The sequence below is a fragment of the Cetorhinus maximus genome, chromosome 19 (genome assembly GCF_964194155.1).
Source record: "Cetorhinus maximus chromosome 19, sCetMax3.hap1.1, whole genome shotgun sequence".
NCBI classification, from domain to species: domain Eukaryota; kingdom Metazoa; phylum Chordata; class Chondrichthyes; order Lamniformes; family Cetorhinidae; genus Cetorhinus; species Cetorhinus maximus.
This window is the reverse complement of record NC_135897.1, coordinates 94,795,889-94,821,456: the sequence shown is the minus strand read 5'-3', so window position 1 is coordinate 94,821,456 and position 25,568 is coordinate 94,795,889. Positions and strand designations below refer to the sequence as shown.

At 44.5% G+C, this 25,568-nt stretch overlaps 1 protein-coding gene across 1 annotated transcript in view; it reads left to right on the top strand.

Moving 5' to 3' along the window:
* LOC144694047 (PHD finger protein 13-like) overlaps nucleotides 1–25,568 on the top strand; it is a 45,970-nt gene that overhangs the window by 9,874 nt on the left and 10,528 nt on the right. The window contains exons 3-4 of the mRNA XM_078564403.1: nucleotides 11,882–11,974; nucleotides 23,949–24,648. Of these exons, the coding sequence (XP_078420529.1) occupies nucleotides 11,882–11,974; nucleotides 23,949–24,648 (793 nt within the window). The remainder of the gene's footprint in view (nucleotides 1–11,881; nucleotides 11,975–23,948; nucleotides 24,649–25,568) is intronic.

Below are 25,568 nucleotides of genomic sequence, written 5' to 3'. Positions count from 1 at the left end.
TTCCTTTTTGCCTATCCTTCCTAAATGTCGAATATCCTTGAGCGTTCCCGGCCTTGGTCACCCTGCAGCCATGTCTCCGTAATGACAACTAGATCATACCTGTTTAGTTTTATTTGCGCCATCAGTTCATCTACCTGGTTGTGAATGCTGCATGCATTCCAGTAGAGCACCTTCAGTTTTGCCCTTTTTAAATTTTTCCATGTTTTGACCCTATTTGGTGTTGGCCTGGGTTTCCAATGCCTTCCGATTTTGCTTGCTACTTTTCTTCCGACCATACCAGCTTTGTTCCTCTCCAGTCTGAAGTCCCTCTCAGGTTCCCACCCTGCTGCCAAGCTAGTTTAAACTCTCCCCAACAGCACTTGCAAGTCCCTCTGCGAGGATATTGGTCCCAGTCCTGTTAAGGTGTAACCCATCCTCCTTTACTGGTCCCACTTGCCCCAGAACCAGTCCTAATGCCTCAGAAATCTAAATTCCTCCTGCCTGCACCATCTCTGAATGCTCTATCATCCTATTTTTGTACTCACTAGCACGAGGCTATGGGAGTAATCGTGAGGTTACTGTCATTGATGTTCTGCTTTTTAACCTTTTTCCGAGCTCTCTCAAATCTGCTTTTAGCACCTCATCCCCTATTTCTACCTATGTTGTTGGTACTGATGTGGACCACGATCTGTGGTTCTCCTCATGGACCCTCCCCATAAGAATGTCCAGCACCCACTCTGTGACATCCTTGACCCTGGCACCAGGGAGGCACCAGTCCATCCTGCAGTTATGTCTACAGTCGGAGAAACACACATCTGTTCCCCTAACTATTGAATTCCCTATCACTGTTGCTCTTCCACTCTTCTTCCTCCCCTCCAGTGCAGGTGAGCCACCTGTGGTGCCACGGACCTTGCTCCAGCTGCACTCACCTGAAGAACCATTGTCCTCACTAGTATCCAAACTGGAAAACCAGCTAGTGAGCAAGATGGACTTGGGGGACTCCTGCACCTGGTCCTCCTAGACTATCTGGCAGTAACCCATTTCCTCTGTTAACCTGCAGTGTGACTACCTCCCTAGCTGTGCTATCCATGTGGTTCCCGGCCTCTTGAATGCACCACAGTGACACCAGCCATTGCTCAGGTTCCAAAACCCGGAGCTCACGTTTTTGTAGCTGATGACACTTCTGGACGTGTGGTCGCCTAGGCCACAGGAAGCCTTCCCACATCTCACAGGATGTGCATTCCCCATGGCCGAGCTGCCCTGCATTACCTTAACTTCACAGACTCTTTATTATAAAGTTGAAACTAGAAGGCAGAATTGCTCACCAGCTTCTTATCAATTAGCTCCTTCTGCTGTGCCGACATCAGCTTTTTAAATTCCTGATGTCACTTTTTGAACTCTGCCTGTGCTCTGCTCCCACTGGTCACTTTTTATACCCTGCTCAGCTCTCGCTCCTTCCCACCTCCAATTAGCTAATTACTTATTTTCTTAATTTTCTTTTTTGCTGTCAAAGCTTTTCATCTTGCACCCTTCAGGACAGTTCGCAAGAATACCAATTGTAAAGGGAACAACAATTTATATTGCATGAGAAGATAGTGCTGATTGGTTGGCAAGTGGACTCTGCTAGAGGCGTTGCCATGGAGAATGTACCAGGGAATAGTTAACTGCCAAGCTTTTATTCAAATGCAAACCAGGCAGGTCGACTCTGGTCAAGGCATTGGCATAGGGAATAAGCCAGGGAGTGTCTGTCCTCCAAGCTTTTGTTTAGTTGAAAGAGGCACAATATGTGGACATGCTCCTTCTTCTACAAAGGACTGTGTGTGAAGGAGGCAGTGGGGTGGTGGTTTTGTCACTGGACTGGTAATCTAGAGAGACAGGGTAATGCTCTGGGACCTGGGTTTGAATCCCATCGCAGTAGATGGTGGAATTTGAATTCAATAAATACCTGGAATTAAGATCTAGTGATGACCATGAAACCATTGTAGATTGTCATTAAAAAATCCATGCTGTCCTCACATAGTCTGGCCTACATGTGACTCCAGACCCAGAGCAATGTGGTTGACTCTTAAAAATGCCCTCTGAACAAGGGGAATTAGGGATGGGCAATAAATGCTGGCCTAGCCAGCGACGCCCACATCCCATGAACGAATATTTTAAAAATGTAGCCTCTCGCAAGGATAAGTGAGCCACATTGATGAGCCCGACTGATAACCTTAAATTGTTTGTTGGCGGAACTCTTAGCGCAATCAGGATTATTCAGCAAGTGTTGTCCAATCGTGGGGGGTCACATCTATTTTCGGACGCTCTTTTTGAGTTTTACAGGCTTGGGTGGGTTAGGTACAGTCAGTACTTTGCCTGTTGTGAACAGCCGAAGAGACATAGAGTTTGATGCGATCTGCCAGTCGTTGGGATGTGCAGCCTACTTACCTGGCATCACAGTGACTCTGAAATTCATATACCACATTACACATTTGTAGGATAGGCAGAATGTCTTTTTGGCTTGGCGGCAGCATCCTGTTAGTGGAGAAACAATTTAAGATTATCAGTCCGGGCTCACAGTGTTGCTCACTTACGTGTGCCAGAAGCTACATATATTCACACACACAGCCCTGTCCTTTGCAGACAGAAGGAGTATGTCCGTGCAATTCATCTTTTTCAACTAAATAAAAGCATGTGGTAAAGCCATTCCCTAGTTCATTCCTCATGGCAATCCCTTGACCGATCAGAGTCGACCTGCCTGGTTTGAAATGGAACAAAAGCTTGGCAGTCAACTGCTTCCTGGTGCATTCTCTGTGGCAACGCCTCTACCAATCAGAGTCCACTTGCCAACCAACCAGCCCTATATTGTCATGCAGTATAAATTTTTGTTCCCTGGATAGTTTGCAAGAATGCCAATTGTAAAGATGAGTCCAAGAGGAAATGCTTGGACAGCATGTCTCTTGTTTCACCAATATCCCAGCTCTGTACTACCAAATGGCTCATTCGTTTTTAATTTTTGCATCTCCTCACCACCACTTAATGTACTTTAAACCTTAGTGAAAATAAATCTTAACACGTAAGTATAAAATAAAACAGCAAATTCACCAGCTTCTTGCTTTCCTTCAGATTACATCAGTTAATTATAGTTATATCATTACATGCAGGTTATTTCATTTTCAGGTTTTTCTACTCGGTAGCTAATCAGCTTGTGGTTTTCCGCTGCTGTCACTGTTCTTGTTTCAAACACGAGGTCATCTCCTGAAGGCTCCAGATCCTAGCTGCTCCCTCATAGGTCTGGGCTCCTCTCCACTCCCAGCCAATCACCAGCCTGCATCCCTGTGATGTCACTCCTTGATTTTTCTTTTTGGTTGTGGTGGTGATTGTTTTAAACTCTGCTTGTATAATGGGGTAGAGTACAGGTCGGGACGGGTCTGTCACTGTAAAACACTGGGGTACAGTATTGGTGGGGACGGGTCTGTCACTGTATAACACTGGGGTACAGTACTGGTGGGGACAGGTCTGTCACTGTATAACACTGGGGTACAGTACTGGTGGGGACGGGTCTGTCACTGTATAACACTGGGGTACAGTACTGGTGGGGACAGGTCTGTCACTGTATAACACTGGGGTACAGTACTGGTGGGGATGGGTCTGTCACTGTATAACACTGGAGTACAGTACTGGTGGGAATGGGTCTGTCACTGTATAACACTGGGGTACAGTACTGGTGGGGACGATCTGTCACTGTATAACACTGGGTTACAGTACTGGTGGGGACAGGTCTGTCACTGTGTAACACTGGGGTACAGTACTGGTGGGGACAGGTCTGTCATTGTATAACACTGGGGTACAGTACTGGTGGGGACGATCTGTCACTGTATAACACTGGGTTACAGTACTGGTGGGGACAGGTCTGTCATTGTGTAACACTGGGTTACAGTACTGGTGGGGACAGGTCTGTCACTGTATAACACTGGGGTAGAGTACTGATGGGGACAGATCTGTCACTGTATAAAACGGGTACAGTACTGGTGGGGACAGGTCTGTCACTGTATAACACGGGTACAGTACTGGTGGGGACGGGTCTGTCACTGTATAACACTGGGGTACAGTACTGGTGGGGACAGGTCTGTCACTGTATAACACTGGGGTAGAGTACTGGTGGGGACAGGTCTATCACTGTATAACACTGGGGTACAGTACTGGTGGGACAGGTCTGTCACTGTATAACACTGGGGTACAGTACTGGTGGGGACGGGTCTGTCACTATAACACTGGGGTAGAGTACTGGTGGGGCAGCTCTGTCACTGTATAACACTGGGGTACAGTACTGGTGGGGACAGGTCTGTCACTGTATAACACTGGGGTACAGTACTGGTGGGGACGGGTCTGTCACTATAACACTGGGGTAGAGTACTGGTGGGGCAGCTCTGTCACTGTATAACACTGGGGTACAGTACTGGTGGGGACAGGTCTGTCACTGTATAACACTGGGGTAGAGTACTGGTGGGGACGGGTCTGTCACTGTATAACACGGGTACAGTACTGGTGGGGACAGGTCTGTTACTGTATAACACTGGGTACAGTACTGGTGAGGACAGGTCTGTCACTGTATAACACTGGGGAGAGTACTGGTGGGGACAGGTCTGTCACTGTGTAACACTGGGGTACAGTACTGATGGGGCAGGTCTGTCACTGTATAACACTGGGGTACAGTACTGGTTGGACAGGTCTGTCACTGTATAACACTGGGGTACAGTACTGGTGGGGACGATCTGTCACTGTATAACACTGGGTTACAGTACTGGTGGGGACAGGTCTGTCACTGTGTAACACTGGGGTACAGTACTGGTGGGGACAGGTCTGTCATTGTATAACACTGGGGTACAGTACTGGTGGGGACGATCTGTCACTGTATAACACTGGGTTACAGTACTGGTGGGGACAGGTCTGTCATTGTGTAACACTGGGTTACAGTACTGGCGGGGACAGGTCTGTCACTGTATAACACTGGGGTAGAGTACTGATGGGGACAGATCTGTCACTGTATAAAACGGGTACAGTACTGGTGGGGACAGGTCTGTCACTGTATAACACGGGTACAGTACTGGTGGGGACGGGTCTGTCACTGTATAACACTGGGGTACAGTACTGGTGGGGACAGGTCTGTCACTGTATAACACTGGGGTAGAGTACTGGTGGGGACAGGTCTATCACTGTATAACACTGGGGTACAGTACTGGTGGGACAGGTCTGTCACTGTATAACACTGGGGTACAGTACTGGTGGGGACGGGTCTGTCACTATAACACTGGGGTAGAGTACTGGTGGGGCAGCTCTGTCACTGTATAACACTGGGGTACAGTACTGGTGGGGACAGGTCTGTCACTGTATAACACTGGGGTACAGTACTGGTGGGGACGGGTCTGTCACTATAACACTGGGGTAGAGTACTGGTGGGGCAGCTCTGTCACTGTATAACACTGGGGTACAGTACTGGTGGGGACAGGTCTGTCACTGTATAACACTGGGGTAGAGTACTGGTGGGGACGGGTCTGTCACTGTATAACACGGGTACAGTACTGGTGGGGACAGGTCTGTTACTGTATAACACTGGGTACAGTACTGGTGAGGACAGGTCTGTCACTGTATAACACTGGGGAGAGTACTGGTGGGGACAGGTCTGTCACTGTGTAACACTGGGGTACAGTACTGATGGGGCAGGTCTGTCACTGTATAACACTGGGGTACAGTACTGGTTGGACAGGTCTGTCACTGTATAACACTGGGGTACAGTACTGGTGGGGACAGGTCTGTCACTGTATAACACTGGGGTACAGTACTGGTAGGACAGGTCTGTCACTGTATAACACTGGGGTACAGTACTGATGGGGACAGATCTGTGACTGTATAACACTGGGGCACAGTACTGATGGGGACAGTTTTGTCACTGTGTTACACTGGGGTACAGTACTGGTGGGGACAGGTCTGTCATTGTATAACACTGGGGCACAGTACTGGTGGGGACAGGTCTGTCACTGTATAACACTGGGGTACAGTGCAGGTGGGGACAAATCTGTCACTACCATACAGAGTGGATCACCTGGCATCGACCAGGGCATTGGCAATGAAAATGCCAAACCCAGTCCTGTTGACCCCGCAAAGTCCTCCTTCCTAACATCTGGGGTTTGTGTCAAAATTGGGAGAGCTTGTCTCACAGACTCGTCAAGCAACAGCCTGACGTAGCCATCCTCACGAAATCATACCTTACAGACAATGTCCCAACACCACACTCACCACCCCTATCTTTATCCTGTGCCTCCGACAAGACAAACCCACGAGAGGTGGCAGCACGGTGGTATACAGTCGGGAGTGAGTTGCCATGGGTGTTATCAGCATCAACTCTGGAACCCATGAGGTTTCATGGCACCAGGTCAAACATGGGCAAGGAAACCTCCTGCAGGTTGCCACTTATCACCATCGCGCCCCCTCAGCTAATGAATCAATACTCCCCCATGTTGAACACCACTTGGAGGATGCACTGAGGATTCCTATGGCACAGTATGTACTCTGGGTGGGGCACTTCAATGTCTGTAACCACGCGTGGCTCAGTAGCACCACCACAGACTAAGCTGGCGAGTCCTTAAGGACATAGCTGCTGGACTGGGTCTGCGGCAGGTGGTGAGGGAACCAACAAGAGATGAAAACATACTTGACCTCGTCCTCACTAGTCTACTTGTCACTGAAGCATCTGTTCATGACAGTTTTGGTGGGAGTGAGCACTGCACTGTCCTTGTGGAGATGAAGTCTTGTGTTCACATTGAGGATACCTTCCATCGTGTTGTGTGGCACTACCACCGTGCTAAATGAGAGAGATCTTAAACAGATTTAGCAACTCAAGACTGGGCATCCATGAGGCGTTGTGGGCCATCAGCAGCAGCAGAATTGTACTCGAATACAATCTGTAACCTGATGACCCGGCATATCCCCCACTCTACCATTATCATCAAACCAGGGGATCAACCCTGGTTCAATGAAGAGTGCATGAGGGCATGCCAGGAGCAGCACCAGGCATACCTAAAAATGAGGTGTCAACCTGGTGAAGCTATAACACAGGACTACTTGTGTGCCAAACAGCATAAACAGCAAGTGATAGACAGAGCTAAGCGATCCCACAACCAACGGATCAGATCTAAGCTCTGCAGTCCTGCCACAGTCATGAATTGTGGTGACCCATTGAACAACTAAGTGGAGGAGGAGGTTCCACAAATATCCCCATCCTCAATGATGGGGGAGCCCAGCACAGTTGTGGTAAAACTTCCCTACTTTTATATTCACTTATCCACCCTCTACAAGGCACAAGTCAGGAGTGCGATGGAATACTCTCCACTTGCCTGGATGAGTGCAGCCCCAATAACATTCAGAAAGCTCGACAAAGTAGCCCACTTATAGGCACCTCATTCACCACCTTAAACATTCACTCCCTCCGCCACCCACACACAGTGGCAACAGTATGTACCATCTATAAGATGCACTGCAGCAACTTACTGGGGCACCTTCCAAAGCCACAACCTCTACCACAGAGAAGGACAAGGGCAGCAGATGGATGGGAACACCATCTCCTGGAAGTTCCCCTCCAAGCCACACACCAAAATGATTTGGAAAAATATTGCCGTTCCTACACTGTCGCTGGGTCAAAATCCTGGAACTCCCTCCCTAACAGCACTGTGGGTGTACCTACACCACATGGACTGCAGTGGATCAAGAAGGCAGCTCACCAGCACCTTCTTGAGGGCAACTAGAGATGGGCAATAAAAATGATGCCAGCAACGCCTACATCCTGTTAAAGAGTAAGAGGAACACTGGGGTACGGTATTGGTTATTGGTCTGTCACTGTATAACACTGGTAATGTCCGTGGAAAAAACTGGGTTACAGTAAATATCGCTGGAGGTGATGTTATTTAAGGCAGATGAATTAAGAATACCACGCCAGCCTGGCATGGAATTGTAACATACATTGGCTGAGTTGTGATACTTTGGTTATTGAAATGACTCTGTTGAGTCTGTACTTAAATGATTTGCACCTTTTTGTACTGGACTAATAGACTGGCCTTGATGGTGGCTGTGGGTGAAATAAATTGGGATCTGGTCTGTTAATCCCAGCATCAGGCAGAAGAATCTTTATTTGGCCCAGCATATTTTCCATTTGTCTTGGATGACTGGCATTGCAATTTCCTAATAGTTAATTAAGGATGTATGATGCCTTTAAAATGTCAATAAATCACAACAGGCTGATGATCTGACCTTTCTCGGTGTGAGAATGATGAAGGGTTTGATCATGCAATGTATATTGATGTCTAGCAACAGTCAGAGCAGAGAATCCTTGGAAGGATGAACTCATGGGTTAGTCTTCAGCTTTTGCATTGTTTAATTTCTCCTTCTCCCTCACCCTTCCCCCATTGAATTGGCTTTCCCTCCCCTTAGGAACACAAGGTAAATGTTTATGAACTCTAATCCCAATGGGTTTTCAGAATGGCCCATTAGAATTGAGGAACAATCTATCACACAGAATATTCATCATATGTTGCTTGCACATTACTCCTGTTTTTGCCAGAGTTTGTCGTGTTTGGAGATGTAATTTTCAGGAGGTCCCTTAATATATTTTCCCCCCTCCAAAACAGGTAACTGGAATCAGAAAGTAGGGATAATTGGTTCATTTTTGGGTTGATAAGCTGTAACTAATGGACTGCCACAAGGATCAATACTAGGGCCTCAACTGTTTACAATCTATCCATGACTTGGATGAAGGGACTGAATGTAAGGTTACTAAATTTGCTGATGACACAAAGATGGGTAGGAGAGTAAATTGTGAGCAGGACATAAGGGGTCTGCAAAGGGAGACAGGTTAAGTGAGTGGGCAAAAATTTGGCAGATGGAGAATAATATAAGAAAGTGTGAACTTGTCCACTTTGGCAGGAAGAATAGTAAAGCAGAATATTAGTTAAACAGCAAGAGCTTGCAGAACTCTGGTACAGAGGGATCTGGGTGTCCTGGCACATGAATCATAAAAAGTTAGCCTGCAGGTGCAGCAAGTGATTAGGCAGGCAAATGGAATCTTTGTGTTTATTGCAATGTTAACGGAATGTAAAAGTAGGGAAGCTTTGTTACAGTTGTATAGAGTGTTGGTGTGACCACATCTGGAGTACTGTGTACTGCTTTGGTCTCCTTAATTAAGAAAGGATATAATTGCATTAGAAGCAGTTCAAAGAAGATTTCACTTGACTGATTCCTGGGATGAAGAGGTTGTCTCATGTGGAAAGATTGGACAGGTTGAGCCTGTATCGATTGGAGTTTAGAAGAATGAGAGGTGATCTTATTGAACAAATAAGATCCTGAGGGAACTTGACAGGGTGGATGCTGAAAGGATGTCTCCACTTGTGGGAGAGTCTAGAACTAGTGTCAATGGTTATGAGGAAAGGGGGCTGAGAGATGATCATGTTTAAGGTGCATCAGTATGGGAATGATAAGTCTGGAAAACTATTTGAAACAGAGTAGGAAAAAAGGGACATGGGTTCAAACTCATCAAATGGCCACATTAATAGGATGCCAGGAAATTCTTCACACAGAGTGACCAACCCTGGGAATCAGCTCCAGATAGAGAGGTGAATATGAAAAGCCTGACATAGTTCAGGAAATAATTGCATATTGCAATGGGTGGACAGTGATTAGATGAATGAATTAAGATGGACTGGCCTTTCTCATTTCGATTGATATTTTAATTAGGGTTCCATATATTCTTTGCTGTTAATGTTATGCACCAATCTTTTCTTTGTGTTGATGCCACCTTTATTGTCTGTAGCCTGCCTGAGTGAGATTGCAAGTGGATCTAATATTCTGGCAATGTCTGCTATTGGCATGTGAATATCTTATAATTGTTAGTATGTAAGACATGAACACATGGCAGGCTCCCCAGTGCCATGATTTATTCATATCCCCCAGTGTTTCTATCTTTCTCTGGACATGAAATATAGAAACAGGAAGAGGCCATTCAGTCCCTTGAACCTATTCTGGAATTCAATTAGATCATGGATGATCCATACCTTAACTCCATCCACTTACCTCGGTTCTTTTTTATTCATTCATGGGATGTGGGCTTCGCTGGCTGGTCCAGCATTTATTGCCCATCCCTAGTTGCCCTTGAGAAGGTGGTGGTGAGCTGCCTTCTTGAACCGCTGCAGTCCCTGTGGTGTAGGTACACCCACAGTGCTGTTAGGGAGGGAGTTCCAGGATTTTGACCCAGCGACAGTGAAGGAACAGCAATATATTTCCAAGTCAGGATGGTGAGTGGCTTGGAGGGGAACTTCCAGGTGGTAGCGTTTCCATGTATCTGCTGCCCTTGTCCTTCTAGATGGTAGTGGTTGTGGGTTTGGAAGGTGCTGTCTAGGGAGCCTTGGTGAATTCCTGCAGTGCATCTTGTAGATGGTACACACTGCTGCTACTGTGCATCAGTGGTGAAGTGAGTGAATGTTTTTGGATGCGGTGCCAATCAAGCGGGCTGCTTTGTCCTGGACGCTATCAAGGCTGGAGTGTTGTGGGAGCTGCACTCATCCAGGCAAGTGGAGAGTATTCCTTCACATTCTTGACCTGTGCCTCGTAAATGGTGGACAGGCTTTGGAGAGTCAGGAGGCAAGTTACTCACTGCAGGATTCCTAGCCTCTGACCTGCTCTTGTAGCCACAGTATTTATATAGCTAGTCCAGTTCAGTTTCTGGTCAATGGTAACCTGCAGGATGTTGATAGTGGGGGATTCAGTGATGGTAATGCCATTGAATGTCAAGGGGCGATGGTTAGATTCTCTCTTTTTGGAGATGGTCATTGCCTGGCACTTGTGTGGTGTGAATGTTACTTGCCACTTGTCAGTCCCAGCCAGGATATTGTCCAGGCCCTGTTACATTTGGACATGGACTACTTTAGCATCTGAGGAGTTGCGAATGGTGCTGAACATTGTGCAATCATCAGCGATCATCCCCACTTTTGACCTTATGATGAAGCAGCTGAAGGTGGTTGGGCCTAGGACACTACCAAATGTTCCATAATCTTTAATACCCTTAACGCCTAACAAAAACCTATTGATCTCAGTTTTGAATTGCCTTAGCCTTGACAGCGTTTTATGGGAGAAAGTTTCAGTTTTTAAGTCTTTGAACGTTTCAGTAATGTCCTCATTTTACTTGATGCTGGATTCTTCTGTTTGCATTTCTTGCCAGGTCAAGGCAGGTTGGTGGAATTAAGATGCAGATCAACCATAATGTTAAAGAATGGTGGCACAGGCTTGAAGGGTTAACTGGCGGCCTCCTGCTCCTGTGGTAAATTCTGTAAATGCCATTAATCTCTGGCTCCCTTCCCCATTGGCCATGCCTCATGTCTGAGCCTACACAGTGAATGTTGGCTGGTAATTGAAATGTAAGGTGGCATTGAACCTCAGAAGCAGGTGCAAGAATAGGCCATTCAACCCCTTGAGCCTGTTCATCCTTCAATAAGATCATGGCTGATCTTCAATCTCAGAGAGAGAGATGGAGAGATTCAGGGAACAAATTCCAGGTCTTGGCACCTTTTTTCAGCTGAAGGCTGGAACAATTAAAATCAGAGATGAACAAGATATCAGAATAGGAGGAGCGTGGAGACCTCGGAGAATTGCAGGCTTAGAGAAAGATATAGATGAGAGGGCGAGGCCAATAGTGGGGGTGTGGGGATTTGAATGCACATACTAAAATCAAGGCGGGCAGGGAGCTGAGTTGGGTTTATATCGTTTAGTGGCAGTTTTGTTTGATCATGAGGATTAACACTTGACCCTAACAAATTTGATGCTGTGTTGTCCAAACAGCTCCGTGCCAAGTCTCTGAAACTTAATTCTGTTTTATTTTTAGCCACCGAAGAAGAGACAGAGAACAGTGGAGGACTTCAACCAGTTCTGCACGTTTGTCCTGGCATATGCAGGCTACATTCCATACCCGAAAGAGGTAAGGTTACTCTGCTTGTATTAATACAGATGCTCAGTGGGTTCTTTAATTTTGCCAATCTTCTTCGTGAAGATCTTGGGTAGATCCTTGCTCCCTGAAGGAGGAATCGAAGTAATTGGAACGTTTAAGTCTAAAGCAGAATGTTAGGTCCAAGGGCACACATTTAACATAAGCTCATGGTAAATTTGGTCCCAGCTGGTGTATTGTGTTCAATTCTGGGTGCCACCACTTTTTAGGAAGAATATCAAGGCCTTAGAGAGGATGCAGAGAAGTTTCAGTTGCATGGTGACAGGGATGAGGGACTCCAGTTATGTGGAGAAGCTGCAGTTTTCATCTTAGAGCAGAGAAGGGCATGGGGAGATTTAATAGCAGTGTTCAAAATCATGAAGCATTTTGATAGAGTTAATGAGGAGAAACTGTTTCTACTGGCAGGAGGGCCAGTATCCAGAGGACTCGATTTCAGGTGATTGACAAAAGAACGAGGGAGGAGATTAGGAGATTTTTTTTTTGACACAGCAAATTGTTGTGGTCTGGACTACACTGGCAGAAAGAGTGGTCAAAGCAATTTATTAGCAACTTTACAAAGGAAGTAAGATAAATATTAGCAGACAGAAGTTGCAGGGCTTTGGGGGAAAGGGCAGCAGGATCGGGACTAATTTCTTTCAAAGTGATGGCATAAGCACAGTGGGCTGAAAAATTCTACAATTCTACCAAAGAGTGGTTAACGCATGGAATGGGCTCCTGACAGGATGAAGGGAACAAAATAAAACGCTGGCCTGGATTTTAACACCCCCCACTGGGCACATACAATATGACTGGTGGCTAGCACACCACCTCACCAACCCCAAACCCATTCCCTATAAAATAGTAGGTGGGCGGGTGCTGAAATTAGCAGCCTATCAGCCATTTTTAAAAAAAAGATAATTAACAGGCAATTGAGCTTCTAAGCAAACCAATTGACCCGAATATCATGCTGTCCAAGCTGTAATATGGGCAAGTGGGTGGAAGGTGGTAGGTCTTTTTTTAACCAAACTGGTTAAAAAGCAGGAAGGGTGGGGGGGGCAACATTTGGGGTGAGTGCCCTGGGAGCACCCCCATCCTCCCTGTTCTCCTCCCTAGGCTCCCCAATCTGTCCCCTTCCCAAACCCTGGACTTAACCCTGGTGTCCTTCAGGGTCTCCAGGGCCTAGTTGAAGTCTCAGCATCACCCACTACTGAGTGCTGGTGCTGCTGAGACTGGTAGTCTACTTAAGGCCGCGCGCACAGTTTTACAGTGTGTCATCTCTGCGGGTCACCTTGTTTAACATGAGTTGGCTGGCGTCCGGCATTTATTACGGTGGGGGGAGGCAAACAATACACAAATCTGCGCCCCCCCCCCCCCCCCACCACATGTACAATTCAGCCCACAGAAACCATCTGAAGGCAATTAATGCTGCAGTGAGGGGGTTGTAGGTTTGTTTGGCCCATGTCTGAGTTACATGTTCCAATTCAGAACTTGATCTAATGGTCTACTGTTATGATACGGCAGGTGGTATTTGCCAGGCTGACCAAATCCACAAGGGAAACTTGGCCACACTATCCCAATGGTTTTGCAATTTGTATTTATTACGAGAGGGTTTGTGCACTGAATTCAGAAGTAATGAGTCAGCTAACACCTTAAGGGATTTAAAAAATTAAATTAAAACATTCTTTAAGAAAATTATAAAACACATGCACAAAATTACAATTACAAACTTACTTAATATTATAACAATTCCCAAAATTCCTAATTAACCAGACTCCCAACTATACACTCCCTTTAAGGCAACATTCCAAAATAGATTTTAAATTTATAGAGACAATCCAGCAAGGTTACCACAAGCACCCACTCGACAGTGGAATTCTAAAGGCTTTTTAAAAATTCATTCATAGGATGTGGGCTTCGCTGACTCGGCCAGCATTTATTGCCCATCCCTAATTGCCCTTGTTCAGAGGGCATTGCTGTGGGTCTGGAGTCACAAAAAAGACAGACCAGGTAAGGCAGATTTCCTTCCCTAAAGGACATTAGTGAACCAGATGGGTTTTTAAAACAATCGACAATGATTTCATGGTCATCATTAGACTTGTAATTCCAGATTTTTATTGAATTCAATTTCCACCATTTGCCGTGGCAGGATTTGAACCCAGGTCTCCAGAGCATTACCCTGGGTCTCTGAATTACTAGACCAGCGACAATACCACTATACCATCACCTCCCCATTTTAACGCAACTTTGGTTACTGGAACAGCAGACTCCTGCAAAGTGGCTAGAGGCTTTTCCCCAAGTTTGTTTCACATGGTGTACCTTTCAGATCTCACACGGCTACCCCCAAACAGCCTTCCATCCTCCTTTAAATATAGTTCTCCTCCTGTGATTTGTAAATCCCATTGTTTCCCTATGTCTTTGGAATTAACTTTTCCCATAATATAAAAGTTTTTTGTTGTTATTATGGTCAGCACTTTTGGGAAAAATCAGTGTAATAACCTTGCCCTGTTTTCTTGCCAGTCATAAAAACCTTATGTCCCTTTGAAAATCCAACAACTTTTCCTCTTCTCTATAAATGCAAATTTCATTTTTGCTCTGTCTGCTGACTTTACCCTAGCTCACTCATTAGCATTTCAAATGCCCTTTTACACCTAACTCTCTTGATAATTTCAATGTTGTAGTCTACTCATCTCTAATTTAAATCTCTTACACATACACACACACACACACACTTTCCAATATCCCACAATAATATTATGAAGAATATGGTAGTTTTGTAACACTACACCTGCACTTTATTGCAGTATTGAGGGAGTGCTGCACTACAGGTGGTATCTCTTTCAGATGTGACAGTGCACTAAGGTCCCATTAGCTGCCTTGGATTGGTCAAGCTCCAATGATACTGCTTGGAGAAGAGCAGAGAGTCCTAGCCAACATTCCTCCCTCAGCCAATTCCACCAAAAACAGACGAACTGGTCATTCATTTCATTACAATTTGACTGCCACACTTACCTATAAAACATCAGGTAACCTCACTTTTGAGTCTGAGGCTCAGGCTCAAATCATACCCGGCAGAGCAAGCTGATTCTCTGGGGCAAACATGCACTTTTCTGTTGGAAACTACAGTTACCTTAAAGTTGCCTGGAACGAGGAGGGGGAATTCATTTGGGTTTCTGATGAGCACCTCTAAACTGCTGCAAAGTATGTGTGCACAAACATTGACTTGGAGCAGGATTGTGTTTGGTTCTGGCTGATGCCCAATGTGAGTGAGTGAACATGTTTTGGGGCTGGGTGGGGAAAATTGGTGCAGCAGATTAACACTATTCGTGTGCCTGCTATATGGTGCAGGAGTGCGTCAGCATCATTGTTAATTGTATATTTTTATTTGTGTGCAGGTAGTTGGCATTTACTGGGGATTCACTTGTGTTTCTATAAATAGGAACTGACTGAAACTGGGGTTGGGTTTGGAGGTGCATGTTTGTAATGTGTAACTCTGAAAATAAAAGCTTATAAAAGTGTGTAAAGATTGGCTCAGGTTCTATCCTTCACTGCCTGGCTTCATGGAATAGAACAGCCATTCCCGGCCCATTAGCTTTAGCCTACTGTTTGCACTTTCTTGCTGCTATATTAGAAGCAAGTTGGACCAGATGCCTTCCATTTCTGGTAATTTCCAAATCTTAAAAGGCTTTTCCATTGGAGATTTTATCTATAGTATAACAAATGAAGGTTGGATCCTGTTTTCATTGAACAAAGGCCAGATGGGGCTCAGCAATAAATACTGGCTTTGTCAGTGATGCCCAAATCACGTGAATTATTAAATTTATTTATTACATTACAGGAAGGTCATTGATTCTGGTATGATTCAAAAGCCTGTGTGTGTGCATTCAACTGTCTATTTTGCCTTTGGATTATGCGATGCACTTGATTAGCAACCCCAAGGCCAAGAGTTCAATTCCTACCCCACAATTTAAGGTTAAATTCAATAAATCTGCTAATCTGTGGGCTGGCATCAGAAAAACTCACCATGAAAGCTGCAGTTTTGTTCCTTTTTCACCATTTGCTGAGATAATGGTTGATGTGTACCTCAACTAGGGGAGCAGATACTTGGGAACACCGCCACCTCAAAGTTCTCCCCCAAGCCACTCATCATCCTGGCTTGGAAATAAATCCTTGTTACTTCACTGTCGCTGGGTCAAAATCCTGGAACTCCCTCCCTAACATCACTGTGGGTGTACTTACACCACATGGACTGCAGCAGTTCAAGAAGGCAGCTCACCACCACCTTCTCAAGGGCAACTAGGGATAGGCAATATATACTGGCCTAGCCAGCGACATCCATATCCTGTAAATGAATAAAAACAAAAACTCCATTTTGCTTGCTTTGCTCTACATCCTTTGATGCTCTTACCCAACAAAGATGCAGTGGTCACAGTTTTGAAAGCTTCAATTGACCTGCAGTGTCCAGAGCCTTTGGGGAAAAGAGTTCCAGACTTCCACTACCCTGTGTGCTAGATTGAAAAGATTGCTTCCTGATTTTACTCCTGAATGGCTTAGCTATAACTTTAAGACTGTGCTGCAATGTTCTGGACTCATTGTCCAGAGGAAATAGGATAGATACAGGGAAACTATCAAATCCAACTCCTCATCAGATTCACCTCTCCCTAAATCCTTCAAAACCCAAGGAAATATAAGAGAAGTTTATACAACCTATCTTCATAATTTAACTCTTTTAAAGCCCCTGAATAATTCTGGTGAACCTGCACTGCACCCCCTCCAAGGCCAATATATCTCTTGCATAATGAAAGCAAAATACTGCAGATGCTGGAAATCTAAAATAAAAACAGAAAATGCTGGAAATACTTAGCAAGTCTGGCAGCGTCCGTGGAGGGAGAAACAGTTAACATTTGAGGTCAAGGATCTTTCTTCAGAACCAAAGAAAGGCCCTTGACCCAAAACATAGTCAGGTTTCACCTGGATTTAAGTACAATAAATGCTTAGGCTTCTTACAGACAAAAGGACCTCGATTCAGGGATTTTGAAGCATCTTGCATCAGGCTTGGGGTGAGGTTGGTGCTGTGGCCAAACTGGAGATACTCATTAGATCCGTGTGCCTTATAATGAAAATTAGCACCAATTCCCAGCTCTGACGACTTCTCCTGGGAAAATGTTTCTGAAAAAGGCTTAACTTGGTTTAGGTAGAATATTTCTGTGTAATATTTATATTCATAAAATAACGTCCAGATATGCAGCATTTAATCGACTACCAACGTAATGATCGACTGTGCTTCTGTTAACCTTGCTGAACCCAGGAGATAGAGACACAGCAAGCCAGTGGAAACTGGTTATTATCATCACACCCTCACGTTTTTAACAGTGCACAAGTGGGCTGGCTCCAAATGGTAGCATTATAGTTTGTGCCAGGATTACATTGTTACTTTCTGGTTCACTGCATTAGGTTAACAAAAGTTACATGGGACGTCTACACTTTGATCAGGTATTAATGAGTAAATTGCTTCTTACAGTGCAGTGCTGGGGGAACCTGTGGGTGACCATTCCTGGTGCCCGAAACTGTGAGGGAGAGATTAGAACTCAATTGAAACCTTTGTGATGTTTGAGGTGGGGAGGAGGTGTAGTAAAGCAGTGGCCTAAACCTGGAGCCGGTTGCAGATACTGGTCTACATTGAGCCTACACGAGAGTTTGGAAGGGCTTTGAAGGCAAAAGGATTGGTGTGCATGCACATCTGTGGGGATAGGTGCCAAGTGTAGGGAGGGAAACTTTTCAACCAAAGAGGCTTCAGTGAGTGAAAGTGAGGGGTGGGGAGATGCAATGTGCAAGTGTCGGAATGGTGTCTCTTTGTGGGTCACTAAGCTGAATACAGCAGCACCTTAAACAGTCCTGTATGGAATTTAAATGATGGCCCCATTTATTAACAGATCTCCAGCTGTGAAACCCAATAGAGATTCGTTTCTGGGTTAGGATTTAATTAACAATGAGGGACCTGCATTCAAGAACGATCTTTCCAAATCAGTGGCTCCACAAGTTCCAAATGAGAGAAAGCAGCACAGGAAGAAGCCTTAGTACAAATATATAAAAAAGTACATCCAACTGAGTACAGAATTTAACAGCACAGAAAAAGGTCATTTGGCCCAATTGGCCTGTGCTGGTGTTCATGTTCCACATGAGCCTCCTCCCACCCTACTTCATCTCATTCTATCAGCAAATCCTTCTATTCCATTCTTCCTCATGTGTTTATCTAGATTCTCCTTAAACTCATCTATTCTATTTGCCTCAAATACTCCGTGATAGTTAGTTCCACATTCTCACTGCGTTCTGGTTAAAAATAACTATCGGGTATTTAAGGCCCCTAGTTTTGGTCTCCCCAGCAAGTAGAAACATCTTCTCTATGTTTACTCAACTGATTCCTGAAACAAAGGGGTTATCTTCTGAAGAAAGGTTGGACAGATTGGGCCTGCATCCATTAGTTTAGAAAAATAAGAGGTGATCTTATTGAAACATAAAAGACCCTAGGAAATTGACAGGGTAGGTGCTGAGTGGATGGTTCCCCATTGTGGGAGAGACTAGAACTAGGAGACACAATTTAAAAATAAGTGGTCTCCCGTTTAAGATGGAGATGAGGAGAAATTCCTTTCTTGAGGGTCTGTGGAATTCTCTTCGTGAGAGAGTAGTGGAGACTGGGTCATTGATTATTTTTAAGGCTGAGTTAGATTCTCAATTGACAAGTGAGTCCAAGGCTATAGGGGCTAGACAGGAAAGTGGAGTTAAGGCCACAATCAGATCAGCCGTTATATCAAATGGTGGAGCAGGCTTGAGGGACTGAATGGCCCAAGCCTGCTCCTTATTCATATATATGCATGTTTACTCAATCAAACCTCTTCACAATTTTAAAGATTTCGATCAGGCTATTCCTTAGCCTTCTCCTTTCTAGAATAAAAATCCCAGCCTGTACAGTTGACCTTTCTGGATTTGAGAGGTGAATGATCAGCCAGGACTCCATCCACAATGTGTAAGCAAGGTCATCCTCTTCACAGCTTAGGAACGTAGGAACAGGAGTATGTCATTCAGCCCATCAAGCCTGCTCCTGCATTTAATTTGATCATGGCTGATCATCTACCTCAATGCCACTTTCCTGCACTATCTCCATATCCCTTGATGTATTGGTGTCCAGAAATCTATCGATTTCTGTCTTGAATGTGTTCATTGATTGAGCTTCCACAGTCCTCTGAGTGAAGAAACTCCTCCTCATCTCAGTCTTACATGGCTTACCCCTTATCCTGAGGTTATGTCCCTTTGTTTTAAACTCACCAGCTGAGGGGATCATCTTATCTACATCCACCCTGTCACGCCCTTTAAAAATTTTGTAAGTTTCAATGAGGTCACCCCTCATTCTTCAAAACTCAATAGAATACAGACCCAGTCTCCCCAATCTCTCCTCATAAGACAATCCTGCCATCCCAGGGAATAATCTGGTGAATCTCCATTACACACCTTCCATGGCAAAAAAATCCTCCCTTAGATAAGGAGACCAAAACTGTGCACAATACTCCAGATGCAGTCTCACCAAGGCTCTCTACAACTGCAGCAAGACATCTTTACTCCTGTACTCAAATCCCCTCACGATGAAGGCCAACATACCGTTTGCCTTCCTAATTGTTTGCTGCACCTGAATGCTAGCTTTTAGTGACTCATGAACAAAGACACCCAGGTCCCTTTTGGACACCAGGACTTCCCAACCTTTCACCATTTAAGAAATGCTCTGCCACCTTGTTTTTTTCTACCAAAGTGAATAGATTCACACTCATTCACATTATATTCCATCCATCATGTTCTAGCCCATTCACTTAGCCCATTTAAGTCCTCTTGAAATCTTGCATCCTCCTCACAACTTACATTCACACCCAGTTTGATGTCATCAGCAAATTTGGAAATATTACAATTGGTCCCCAGATCCAAATCATTTATACAGATTGTGAACAGCTGTGGACCTAGCACAGATCCTTGTGGTACCCCACTAGCAACAGCTTGTCATCCTGAGAATGATCCGTTTATTCCTACTCTGCTTTCTGTTTGATAACCAATTCTCAATCCATACTAGTATATTTCCCCCAATCCCATGAGCTCTAATTTTATTTACTAACCTGTGTGGGACCTTATCAAAAGCCTTCTGAAAATCCAAATACACCACATCCACTGGTTCTCCTTTATCTGTGCTAAAAGTAACACCCTCAAAAAACTCCAAGTTTGTCAAACATGCTTTCCCTTTCATAAATCCATGTACTCTGCCCAATTTTATCATTCTTCTCTAAATGTCAGGTTACAACACCTTTGACAATAGATTCTAACATTTTCCTTACTACTGATGTCAAACTAACAGGTCCCTGGTTCTCCATTCTCTCTCTTCCTCCCTTATTAAATAATGGGGTTACATTTGCTACTTTCTGGTCTGCAGGAACCTTTCCAGAATCTAGAATTTTGAAAGATAACAACCAATGCATCCACTTATCTCTCTAGCCACCCCCTTCGACACTTTGGGATGAAGTTCATCTGGTCCAGGGGTTTTATCAACCTTCAATCCAGTTAACTTTTCAAGTACTACCTCTTTACTAATACTAATTTCTTTCAGTTCCTCAGTTTCACAAGTCTCTTGGTTGCCTAACATTTCTGGGAGATTTTCTGTAACTTCTTTCATGAAGATAGAAGCAAAGTAACTGTTTAGTTTCTCCGCCATTTTCCTGTTCTCCACTATAAATTCTCCTGTGCCTACCTGTAATGGTTTGTCCTTGCTAATCTTTTCCTTTTCAAGTACCCAAAGACGCTTTTACAGTCCGCCTTTATGTTCCTCGCTAAGTTTGCATTCATATTCTATTTTCCCTTTCTTAATCAGTTTCTTGGTCTTCCTTTGCTGGGTTCGAAATTGCTCCCAATCCTCAGGCTTAGCATGTTTTCTGGCATCCTTATAAGCCATTTCCTTTAATGTAATGCAATCTTTAACTTATTTTATTAGCCATGGTTGATTTACCTTTCCCTCTAGATGTTTGTGACTTAGAGGAGTGCATACCTGTTGTAGACTGTGTAGTATTTCTTTAAATACTAGCCATTGCCTTTCTACTGTCAAATCTTTCAGTGCACTTTCCCAATCCATCATAGCTAACTTGCCCCTCATACCTTCATAATTTCCTTTCTTTAGACTTAAGACCCTAGTTTGAAAATGAACTATATTGCATTCGAACTTAAGGCAAAATTCTATCATATTATGGTCACTATTTCCCAAAGGCTCTTTTACAGCAAGGTTATTAATTAACCCTTTCTCATTACACAACACTCAATCCAAAATAGCCCGATCCCTAGTTGGCTCCTCAATGTACTGCTCCAGAAACCCATCTCGAACACACTTCAGGAATTCTTCCTTCAGAGCGTCAGTGCTGATTTAGTTAACTCATTCTATGCGTAAATTGGAGTCACCATTATTACTGTATTACCTATGTTACATGCATCCCTAATTTCCTGACTTATACCATGCCCAACATTACCACTGCGTTTTGGTGGTCTGTAAGCAACTCCCACCAACGTTTGCTGAACCTTGCCGTTTCTTAGCTCCACCTAACCTGATTCTACACCTTGATCCTTAGATCCAAGATCCTCTCTTACTAATGTGCTGATCTCATCCATTATTAAGAATGCTACCCCACCTCCTTTTCCTTTTCGCATATCTCTCAAGTGCCAAATGCCCTTGGATATTCATTTCCCAATCTTGGTTACCCTGTAACCATGTCTTCATAATAACAATTAAATCATACCCATTTATCTCAATTTGTGCATTCATATCATCAACTTTCTTGTGAATGTAACATGTATTCAGATAGAGAGGCTTCATTCTGCTTTTTAAACTTTTATTCTCTATTCTGATCCGATTTGGTGCATGTCTATGCCTCACCTGTCTTCTATTTTTGCTTTCTACTTTCCTACTTCCTTTAACCAGCTTTGCTTCTCTCTAATCTGAGCTCCCTCTCAGGTTCCCACCCGCCTGCCAATCTAGTTTAAACCCTCCCCAACAGCACAAGCAAATCTCCCTGTGAGGATGTTAGTCCTCGTCCTGCTAAGATGCAGCCCACCCATCTTATATAGGTTCTACCTGCCCTAGAACCGGTCCCAAAGCCTCAGTAACCTGATGCCCTCCCTCCTACACCAATTCTGCAGCCATGTGTTCAATCTCTCATTTCTCCTATTCCTACGTTCACTAGCATGTGGGACTGGAAGTAATCCTGAGATTACTGCTTTAGATGTCCTGCTTTTCAATCTCATTCCTAGCCCCCTGAAATCTGCTTTCAGGACCTCATTCTCCTTCCTGTCTAAGTCATTGGTACTGACGTGGACCACTACTTCTGGCTGTTCACCCTACCACAGAAGAATATCCTGCAGCCACTCCATGACATCTTTGACCCTGGCACCAGAGTGGCAACATATCATCGTGGAGTCTGGTTTATGGCCACAGAAATGCCTGTCTATTCCCCTGACTAATGAATCTGCTATCACTACTGCACTTCCCCATTCTTTCTCCTCTTCTGTACATCTGAGCCACCTGTGGTGCCACAAACTTAGCTCTGACTGCACTCCTCCAAGGAACCAATGCCCTCACCAGCATCGAAAATGGAAAACTGCTTAGCAGACAGGATCTCGGGACTTCTGCACTACTTGCCTGGTTCTCTTGGACTGTCTCCATGCTCCTAGTCTGCAGTGTGACCACACCTCTGACAGTGCTATCCACATAACTCTCAGCTTCATGTTTGCGCCACAGTGACTCCACCCACAGCTCAAGCTCTGAAATTCTGAGCTCAAGTTTCTGCAGCTGGTGACACTTCCTGCACATGTCATCTAAGTCACTGGCAGCGTCCACAACTTCCCACGTACTACAGGATACCCATTCCACGTGACTGAGCTGCCCTGCCATGTTATGTCTTTATTTCGCTTACGTTAACGTCATTTAACTTTGGTTTATTTTACTTGGCCTTAACTTAATAAACATTACAACTATTGATGAACCTTATTAGCACTGTTAAATTTGACTAATTCTTAACACACTTTTTACAAGTTGCAATAAACTTTACTTAAAGCAATTCTTTCCCCTGTGCACCAAATTCTCACGTGAACCTAATTCGCTACTCACTCAGTCTCCATCTCACTCGGCGTAGTCCCCTGTCCCCTTGTGTGTCCCTTACTTCACAACTTCATTAGCTTCACAGCCAATTGCTGAGATTGTGCTGAATTAGGCTGTCTCTCCTGCTGTGGACCCACACAGGTGGAGATTGGGACACATCAATCTGCCATCAATCAAGGAGTGTAACACCCACTTGTGGAAATTAATAGTCTAGTTTAAGAAATAAATCTCTAAAATATGGCAGCTTTTAGTTTCAACTATTTTCTTGGATAACTTTCCAATGGATGATTAAATTTTCCAGACCCCTTGTGCCAGTTCAAGATGGTGCATAATGTGGAACCTTCTACCCCATCAAAGGAGGACCACATCTCTGCAAGGTCTTCTGATGATTAGCCTTTGGGATTGAAACTTTCTGACCAAACGGTGAATTGAATTTTGGAGATTACACCAATAGTTTCATGTAGAGATAGACTGCAACTTTGTACGTGTGTGCATGCAAATCCGTAAATTCTGGACACAAAATTTGATGTTCAGAATAGCAAAACAGAAAAACATCAGACATGACTTGGGAAGTGACTTCCTATTGGAGGTACAGCTGTGACCAGTATTAGCATGTGTGGTGTGTAGTTAACATGTAGCGTGTAGTTAGTATTAGCCCTGGAATTAGTGCATCATTATGTACTGTAATTTCACTCTGGAGAGTAACTAGAAAGGCGTTTGATTTTAAGGTTTCCTATTTTTCCATCTTGCCTTTTCTCCTGCATTTTTTTTAAACTCTGTTTCTTTCTCACTTTTCAGCATGACCCCTGGATCCATGCAAGTCTGAGTCCTCGGAACAGCACTGGGAGCACACTGGACAGCGATAGCTGGGAATCCTCCCGCTCCTCAGACTCCCACCTTCTGCACTGTGGCAAAAAAATAAAATGCACGGTGGACAAAGAAGTGATGAAGCGGGCGAAATCAGACAGCTTGTTGTTGGAGCGGCCGAATTTCACCAGCTCCCTGTTTGAAAGTCCAGAGAAAGCCAAGTCGGAGAAACTTAAGAAGAAAAAGGTGTCCTTGAAGAAGCTGAGTCTGGACGGAGTGAGGAAGAGGAAGAGTCCTGAAAGCGGGAAGAGAATCAACTTGGAAAATGGTAGGAAGGCTGTGTCCCAGCCACCGGCTGAGATCATCAAACCAATCGAGATCCGACAGAGCGTTGAAAAGGTGCCACAGAGTGAGACTGAGTCGGAGGAGGAGACGCTCAAAGTCTCACCCGAGGTTGAAGAGATCAGCAAAGTGAGCCCATTGCTGGAACAGTTGGAGAAGGAGGCAGTGGATGCGGAGAGAACTTTGGTGAACGAGCGGGCGAAAGAACTGCAGGAAGATCAGAAAGAAAAGCAGGAGGCGACAGAAAAGGAAGAACAGCAGGAAGCAGAAGAAAAGAAAGAAGCGGAGGAGGAGAACCTCAGCAAAGAACTGGAGGCGAGCGAGACTGATGGGAACACAGTGGGCTCGGGTAAGATCATTGCAGAAATTACAATGTAAACGTTCTGAAGCACGTGGCAGCTTCAGGATAAAATAGCAAAATCGAACACCAGCAGAACAAAGGGAGAAATCTTCAACAGGGTTTTTGTCTGTCAAGTTTAGATCTCTCAAGTATCAATGTGATCTTTTTCATATTTGTCATAAATGGTACGTGAGATAAGGGATTCCGGTTATGTGGAGAAATTGGAAAAGTTGGGATTGAACCTAAGAACATAAGAAATAGGAGCAGGAGTAGGCCATTCGGCCCCTCAAGCCTGCCCCGCCTTTCAATAAGATCATGGCTGATCTGCCCCAGGCCTCAACTCTTCTTTTGCGCCAGCTCCTCATAGCCTCAACCCCCCCCGATATTTCAAACATCTTTCTACCTCTTTAAATACTTTCAGTGATCTAACCACCACAACTCTCTGGAGTAGAGAATTTCAGACATTCACTACCCTCTGAGAGAAGAAATTCCTTTACATCTCAGTTTTAAATGAGTGTCCCCTTACTCTGTAACTATGTCCCCTAGTTTGAGATTCCCCCACTAGTGGAAACATCTTCTCAACATCTATCCTGTCAAGCCCCCTCAGAATCTTGTATGTTTCAATAAGATCACCCCTCATTCTTCTAAACTCTAATGAATAAAGGCCTAACCTGTTTAGCTGTTTTTGATAGTCAACTCCTTCATCCCAGGAATCAGCCTAGTGAATCTCTTTTGAACTGCCTCCAATGCCAGTATATCCTTTCTTAAATACAGAGACCAAAACTGTACACAGTACTCCAGGTGCAACCTCACCAACACCCTGTACAGTTGTAACAAGACTTCCCTATTTTTAAACTCCAACCCCCTAGCAATACAGGCCAAAATTCCATTTGCCTTCTTAATTACTTGCTGCACCTCCATGCTAACTT